General features: G+C 29.9%; 1 protein-coding gene across 1 annotated transcript; it reads left to right on the top strand.

Annotated features, from left to right (window-relative positions):
* The first annotated feature begins 1315 nt into the window (after nucleotides 1-1315).
* slbo (CCAAT enhancer binding protein alpha slow border cells) lies at nucleotides 1316-8949 on the top strand. Its single transcript, XM_075310363.1, has one exon. The coding sequence runs from the start codon at nucleotides 2358-2360 to the stop codon at nucleotides 3657-3659; it is 1302 nt and encodes a 433-aa protein (XP_075166478.1). The 5' UTR covers nucleotides 1316-2357; the 3' UTR covers nucleotides 3660-8949.
* The last annotated feature ends 258 nt before the right edge of the window (nucleotides 8950-9207 follow it).

Genomic DNA, 9207 nt, shown 5'->3' with positions numbered 1-9207 from the left:
TAGTACTGACGGCGGGTAGTACGGTATAAATCCCCAAAAGACTAAAAAAAAAGCACAACACATTTCGGCGTGTAACATAACAGTATAATAGTAATTGCAACAACAACTACAATAACTCTCATATAACGGAGACTACACGAAAGTGCACTCACTTGATTGCTCTTCGTACGTTTGTTTTGGTGGTTCGTCATACTAGACCTCGTCCCTCGTTGTTGTCTTCGTTTGTTGTATTGTTGTTGGTGTAGCTGAGTTTTTTTTGCGCTAGCCGTTAGAGCTATGCTCGCCAAAGCTAAACGGATGCGGACGCGCACTTCTTGTAAACGGCAACGGGAGGAAAAACGTATTTGAAGAAAAAGCAGAAAGCAGCGCAGCCCAGCGCAGCCCAGCGCAGCAATAGAGAAACCAAAGAAGAAGAGTGAAAAAAAACTTACAATCACACATAAGAAAAAGACGAAATAATATAAAATCTGTTGCATCACTTGTGAAACACTTCAGTCGCATTAAGACAGACAGACAGAGACGACGGTGATATATATTTACAACAAATCAAAGTAAATTCAAATGTACGGCAAAAGTTAAACGCGGTCTACTACCGAATGCCCACTTATGAAAAAAAAAGAAAACATAAAATTTTAATAAAAAAAAATAATACATTTTTACAAAAAGTGAGAAAATTTTTATGAAGAATTTGTAAACAAAGTGTGATACAGAAGATAAAAATCAAGAATAACTATTTTGAAAATAAAAAAAAAAAAACAAATCTAAACAAAAATTTCCAACGTATATTTAAATATTTTTTTTATTGCATAAAAGAACTTCACCACCAGTCTTCAAAAAGGATAACACATTTAAAGTGAATAGATTCTAAAAAACAAATCCAAAGAATTTTTACCTCTGACTAAAAAACAAAAACATTTTTGAAAAGAATTATAACGAAAAGTCTTTGACTAATATACATTGGATTTTTTTTGAAAAAATTATACATTTTTGTGGAACTAAAAACTGAAAAAAATTGTGGAAAATAAAAATAACTAGTGATTTACTTCGATAACAAAACAAAAAAGGAAATCAAACCAATTTAAAGGATTATAATGGATTTTAAAAAGATATGTACTTTTTATAAAAATATCAAAGTGAACAGTAAGAAATTAAAATAATTACAAATTTAAAAAAAAGTTTTAATAAACAATAAATAGAGTGTAACAATAAATGTTTACCAATTTCAAAAAAAAGTTAAATACATTTTTATCGTAGTTAAAAAAAACAGTTTAGTGCATAAAAAACCTAAATATTTATTATGTGGAAAAAGATTTGAAAATCTTAACTAAATAATTATTTCTTTCAGTTTCTATTAAAGATTTAAAAATACAAAAGTCTAAAAAATTATAAAGACTTATATACAATAAAAAATTAACATCAAATATAAATCAAAGAAAATAAAATGACTTTTACATGATTCAAGAAAAAAAAGTAAAAGTTCAGTGGCAAAAACCTCCCAAAGGATTAAATCAAATTTTCAACTCAAACTTATATGAAAACTTAACTGACTCTGAAGGATAATTCAAAGCACATATAAAATATTCGACATTAAAAATAACAATTATATGAGAACAATCGAATATTTCGTGTAAACAAAAATATAAATTTGCTTTGTTGCTATTATAAATTAAAAGGATAAACGATTCAGCCTTACCAAAAAAGCATACCTCAACTTTTACGGCAAACATTCAAGTCTTAAAGTCATCTATGATCTTGTCCTAAAAAGGGACTATATTGATAATAATTAAAAAATTACCAGAAATTTTCTTACCGAGAAAGGAATCCATTTTTGGAAACTAACACAAGCTCTAAATTCAAAGAAGAGCACCACAACATTTTTAGCGAATAAAAACGACTTCGAAAAATATTTGGATACATTTTGGAGAATTTTCGAGAAGCTTCTCTTTTCTTTTCACGAAGCATATACATCCCATCAAAATATATCAGCCACATTTTGTGGAATTTTCCAGAAGTTTATTCACCACAAAAGATAAATCCAACAGCCTAAACTTTCAAAAGGACGAATCACTTTCTTTGAAAATTCATAATAACTTCTGAAAAATTGACGCATTTATAATCTCCAAATCTCCAACAATAATTTGTTTGATGACAACTTCAATGCTTAAGCCTCACCGAAGAATTCCTTGCAAGAGGCCTTAAAATGGTTTAACTACCAAGAAGAAAATCGAAGATATTCCAAAAGGAAAAAAAAAACAAAAATAAATCTTAGACTCTATATCATCATATTTAACCCATTAAGAGTGTAAAATCCTCTATATAAAACCGTCAAAATTTTGCCTTCATTTGCTCAATTAAAAATGCTCAACATGGAATCACCACAAATGTACGATACCGTACAAACTCTAACACAACTCGATCTAAAGAAACAACCGCCTCCCCAGCAGACGATTATAGGCCAAATTACCCTAACGGCCATGTCGTCGGCGGCCCAGAATAACAATCAGCAGCAGCAACAACAACAACAGCAGGATGCCAACAACAATAATACCCAACAACCAAATGCCCAACAAAATGGTTTGGTGGGTAATGGCTTGGTGGTTAAACAGCATGCCATGCATCAAATGCAACATGCTGCCGCTATGAATAATAACAACAACAATAGCTCTTCCCTAAATGCCAATGTCAACAATGTGAATTTGTTGCAGAAACAAATGTTGCAACAATGTGTACAATCCGATTTGGATGAATTGACGGCCCAGGAGATCTCTTTGGATTTACAGCATTTGATCGATGATCAATTTCGAGATCAAGAAACATTGGGGATATTCAGTGATATGGTTACCTCACCGGGTGTATTGTCGGCCACTCTACCGCCCAATGGTATGGTGACAGCAGCTGCAAAAGTTCTACAGCAACATCAGCTACAGCAACAATCTTTGCGTACTCAACAACATCAGTATGGCCGTAATCCTTTGGCCTATATGCCCCAAGCTGTACACTCCAGTGCCGCCTACAGTAATAATTCCAGTGATGAAAATTCCTCAGTGGGCTCGGACACCTCAACCATTAAGGAGGAGCCCATAGATCCCGATTATCGTAGGCATCTGCAGGAAAACAATGTTGTCAATAATGCCGCTGCCGCTGCTGCCTTTATAACCAATGGATCGGCTAATGGTCTCTATAATCCCTATCAAAATACCAATGGCAATGGTGGCAATTCTAGTAATTCCTCATCACAAAATTCAAATTTCAATACTCTTACCTCAGCCAATGTTTTGGCTCATCATTCTGCCGTAAATTTGCCTCATTTAGCTGCTGGCGCCCACCTACTTAAGCATCACAGCAAACAAATGCATGCCCATCGTAAAAATTCTCTCAAACATGTGGATAAGGGTACCGACGAGTATCGCAGAAGGCGTGAACGCAACAATATAGCAGTCCGGAAATCCAGGGAGAAGGCTAAAGTACGTTCCCGTGAGGTAGAGGAACGTGTCAAGACCCTGCTCAAAGAGAAAGATACCTTACTGCGGCAATTGCAAGAGATGACCAATGAATTACAGCTCCACAAACAGATCTACATGCAGTTAATCAATCACAATAATCCCGAAGTGAGTCGTGTGTGTCGAAGTTTTCTAAATACCAATGATCATGGCTTGTGAAATACCCTTTCTTACACCTCCTGCTCTTCCTTGTCCATGCAGTACTAGGACCTAATATTCGAGTATTGCTCAATGCCTGAGTAACTCTTCTCCTCAGAACCCAGACTGTGTACAACAAAAATGTAATATGCAAATATTACAAAAATATGTAATTATAACCGGGGATGATGATCATTCACATTAAATCTCTATACAAGAAATCTATTTTTAATTAGCTAAAGAAACACAAAACAAACAAATAAACATGGGAGGGTTATACTTAAGTTTATTTCAATATTCTCATATGTACCAAAAAACAACAACACAAAAAAGAAAAAAATATAATGAAAGGTTAATGTTGGCATTAAGAGGTTTAAAGAAAAATCAAAATATCCTTAAAATAACAATAATTTTTGTTGTACGATAAATCGGTTAATGTCATAACATTGCCTTATGTCAATATACAAAGAAGAGGCATTCCTCCATATAACAGTTATCCACCCACAAACCAACACACACATACACATACATATATATGTAAAACACACTCATCTATCTACTAGACTTTTATGCACGCACTCAGTCTTATAAGTATTTAAATAATTTTACTCACTTTTTTTCGTACAAAATCCATAACTAACCGTATAAACCGATTTCTAGAAGAGCAGAATTCAATGCTTCTTGAAATTTCCATGTTGAGCAAAACCTATAAATCCCATGAAAAAATCCCATATTATAAAAGCATGGCTTAAGAGAACTTTATATGTTACAAGCAAGAGTTAAAGATTGAGAGATTGGAAGAGAATGAGAGATAGATTTGCTGAGGTGATGAGAGATAAAAGTAATGCCTTGAATAGGGTTGCAGAGGATGACGTATTTAAATATAAATTCCTATACTCAGTGACTGAAGTTACGGGAAAAAATAATATATTGAGTAGGGTTGTCAAGAATATCTGCTTAAGGCGATCGTAAATACATCAAAAACATGATAAATTATAAATGAGATTTTGGAAAACTTAAGAAGGAAGGATTTTCGATCATAAAGCCACTGTGATAAAAAGTTTGAAAATGCCAAAAAGATCCGGTAAAATTTCACATTTTTATTTTGCAATGTACCTAAAAGAACTGGACCATTAAAAACGATTGGAAAATTAAATGTGATTATTTTTTAGGTTTGTAATGGTACCGGCTTTTAGATAAAACTCAAGAAACACAATATTTACAAAAAATTGTACCCTATGTTCCGATATTCGAAATCGCAAAATTGCCCAAAACATATAATTATAGCTTTGCTATATATTTGTAATTAATGAGAATTTCAAATTGAAATTAAATTGACGGTTGGGAGTATTTCGAATTTTTCGTTACAAGAAAAAACAATTCTTGGATTTGCGAATATTGGAACTAGGGGCTATAATTTACAGACAAATTTCTCTAAATTATGAAAAATGAAAACCAAATCTTTTTTCCAGTTAGATTTCTGATATTATGTGTATGCTAACATTTCTGAGTAGGTCATAGATTCTTCTTTATGAACGAGTTTTCTGCATGAATAGACAGCCAAAGTCTGGCTAAAATAACCATAAAATTATTTTGCTGTTCTTTTTGTGAGTGTAGCTAGTTTTATTTAAAGATCTTCGCACACATGAGAAACAGAACCACGAACATAAATTAAAGTAAACGTGAAACAGTCTCTATATATCAATTTATTTATATCAATTTTTGTTTCAAAATAATTCCATTACAATTTAGACTGTTATTTTTAAAGAACTTAATTTCCTATTTAGGAATATCAATGTCTCTAAAACAAATCCTAATTTGGTATTAATTCAGTTTATGTTGGTTTCTTTTATTCCATAGAAAATTTTTGTGTAACAATGACCTAAGATTCTATCGAAAATTCCAGCTATTTACTGCACACATAGAGAAAATAAATTCGGATAGATAGAACTATAAGAAAATCATTGAAACTTCGTTAATGCAGGCGAATAAATTTCGAAATTAATACAATTCAAATATAATTTTGGGATCATCTTTGAGAGATCTTAAGAATTAAGAATTCACCAAATTGGCCACATGAAAAAGTCTATTTTATAAAACTTTTAGATTACTCCGAAGTGGACACCCAAGACGGACAAGATTTTGTCCACTTAGGAGAGTTTAATTTTAATGTGATAATATAGTAAACCTCCCATGAAAATTGTCCAATTTTTAAGGTGGTCAAGTTTGAGTGGTTTTACTGTAAATAAATAATTTTTCATTTTAATCCTCTAATGTCCCAATTTTTTTACCAGCTGATTAAATGTTCAATGTTAACGACACAAAAGCAAGAGAACTAAGCAAGAAAAAATTATACCGTAAAATTCAGCATATGCTGCAAAGCCTCTTGAATAGTTTCAAATAAGTTTTCTTTTTATTTTGCCCATTTTTGTTGTCTTAAGGAGTGTTTTTTTTACTAAAAGCTTATGAAGTGAAATAACTTCATTATATTATAACTGCTATGATATTTATATCTAACAAATACCTAAAAAAGAGATAGTAAGCGATGTTGTGAAAAGCTTTCAGTTTATTAAAATCAATTTTCGTATTTTAGTAAAAAATTATTAAACTTTTGCTAATTTTCTTTTATTGCAGATAGCATAGCATTAATTTAATAAGAGCAATAAAACCTCTTGCATGCAGTAGGAAATAACAGAGAAATTTGGATTTATCCAAATCTTTTCTTGCGTTCAAAGATCCAAACCTCTTGCCCACACGGAAACGGTTTAGGTAAAACAAAAGATTTTTCAAATTACTATTGTGGCTTTAACTTTAAACAATTTTTGCACACAAGTAAAACTGGAAGTTAGACAAAGGTTTCAAATGAAACAAGATCCCTTCGGTGCATTAGATACTCAAGATCAATTCTTGGTTTAGTGTTAATATGATTTAATTCAAGTGCTATGAATAATTTTCTGGCAAAGAATTACTGCACACATAAACTAAACCTATTGCAATTAAAAATAGATACCTCGGGAAATTGTAAAATGCTTTCACTTTATATAGATCAATTCGTGGGTTAATATAATATCGCAATAGTTGTGCTAATAGAAAGTGTATATTTTTTTGAGTAATAAAAAATAATTCAATAAAATCTCTTGCATACAGTAGAAAATAACAGAGAAATTTTGATTTATCCAAATCTTTTCTTGCGTTCAAAGATCAAGACCTCATGGAAATCGGAAAATCATGCCAACGTTTTAGACAAAACAAAAGTCTTTCAGTATATTAGATACTCAAGATCAATTCTTGATTTGGGGTAATCTCCATTTACTATTCTGACGTTAAGTCTAAAATATTTTTGCACACATTTAAAACTGAGAGTCAGACAAAAGTTTCAAATGAAACAAGATCCCCTCGATGCATTATATGCTCAAGATCAATTCTGGATTTAGTGTTAATTCGATTTAATTCAAGTTATATGCTATGAATAACTTTCTGGCGAAGAATTAAATTATTGCACACATAAACCAAATCTATTGCAATTGAAAAGAGATGTCTGGGGAAATTGTAAACTGCTTTCAATTTACATAAATCAATTCGTGGATTAATATAATATCGCAATAGTTATAGGTAATAGAATGTGTATAATTTTTGTAGAGTCCTATAAATCATGCACACATGCCAAGCTGGTATGCCAAAGTAAACTATAGAAATGGAGGCAACATCTTAACCCATCATTTTGTTTCAATCAATTTCCGTTTTTTAGTAAATATTTCTCTATGAAGTATTTGTGAAATAATATTAAAAATTCTACAAAAAAAAAAACTACAAAATGGTGATAGTAAAAGTATATGCATGAATTTTATAAAAATTTATGACTTGATCACAATTCTTGTTTCTGAATAATAATAATTCAATAATGAGTTTTTGATGTTTGTTTTTTTTTAATATGAATAATAAATTCACTTTGCACTCATGTAATTGATTAAGGGGTGGGTAACAGTAATAGGAAAACACTGATTAATTTTAACCCAAATTTGTTCTGGATTAAACAGATATTTCCAAATCTTAAGGTATCCAAATAACCTCAAATTATCTCCATATCTGTCTTGCCAACTCTCCAAGAACTCATTTTTATTTAATAATCTTGCTATGCTGTACTTAACAAAAAAAGAAAAAATAGGAAATATTTAACAAAAAGTTCAATTAAGCTCTATTGAAAAGAAATATAAATAGTATCATTTGTACATTTGTTTTTATTTAATTTAAGCTAAAAAAACATGTTTATTATTATTGCTATTATTATATTGTTTATATATAACTTAAGTATACAATTATAAATAAAATATATTATAATTTTATTTTATGTTTAATATTTATATAGTAAAACTGTATGTATGTATGTAGGAAAAAATCAATGTCTGATGGAAAACAATGTAGTTGATGAAGATGAAATTAATGTAAGATAAGCCAAAGAAATAAAACAAAAATTATATACAAAACAAGTAAAGAAAAAAAAAAAAACAGAAAAAATACCTTAAATATATATATATTTATATATTAATGCTTGCTGGGAGAACATTTTTGAAAATAAAAAATAAAAATTAAATATGCACAAAAATAATGGAAATATATAGCAAATATTGAAAATACGCTACACAAAATCTTTTGCTTGCTTTATTAGCTTTTTTTTTGTTAAGAAATTGAAACTGAAAGAGGTTTCATAGAAAAAACAAAACGTGGACATGTTACAATATTTTTCTTAAACATAATATTTTCAAAATTTAATTTTTGTTTTTAAAGAAATTCTCTTTTTGTACTAATAATGAAATAAATTATCTAGAAAAAATATATCAAGAAAATAAAAAGAGATTTATTCAAAAAAAGGAAGTAAAATATTTTTGAGAAAAAAAACGTACCTCTATTTAAATAATTTTGTTAATAAATAAATATATACACTATAATGATTTCTTTTTTAATTAAAGGGTTGTGTCTTCTATATATTTGTTGAAAATCATAGTTTAGGATATTTATTTACTATTATTGTTTTATTTCCAATATCCAAAGTTAATGAATTTGTTTTATGACATTTGATATCTAAACCCCCTCAAACCTCACCTCACCTCACCCCACCTCTGGCTTATTTTCATTTAAAGGCATGATATATTTATTCATATTTATATCATAGTCTTTACACGATCTCAAATATATTCTTTGTTAAATTGTACACATGTCTTTGAATATAGAATTTTTAAATATATATTTATTTGAATTTTCTCAATTCACAAATTATAAATAAAATATTTTTACTTTAAAATTTTGCCAAGTTTTTATTGTTTGTCATTTGTATTGAGTTCTTTTTGTGGTTTGGGTTTTTGTTGTTGTTGTTTTTGGTTGATTCGACTATACAACAAGTGAATAAAGTAAAAAGTCGGGCGGAGCCGACTATATCATATCCTAAACCACCCCTACTGAATTAGTAAAGAAAAGCATTTGTGGGGTATCATTGAAATAGGTTTGGGAAATAAAGCGTAGTTCCATATTTATGAAAATTAATATCGTAATAGGTACCTACTAAGAATTTCAA

The sequence above is a fragment of the Haematobia irritans genome, chromosome 5, assembly GCF_050003625.1.
Source record: "Haematobia irritans isolate KBUSLIRL chromosome 5, ASM5000362v1, whole genome shotgun sequence".
NCBI classification, from domain to species: Eukaryota; Metazoa; Arthropoda; class Insecta; order Diptera; family Muscidae; genus Haematobia; species Haematobia irritans.
Note: the sequence above shows the minus strand (reverse complement) of the source record. Positions and strands in the feature narration are given on the sequence as shown.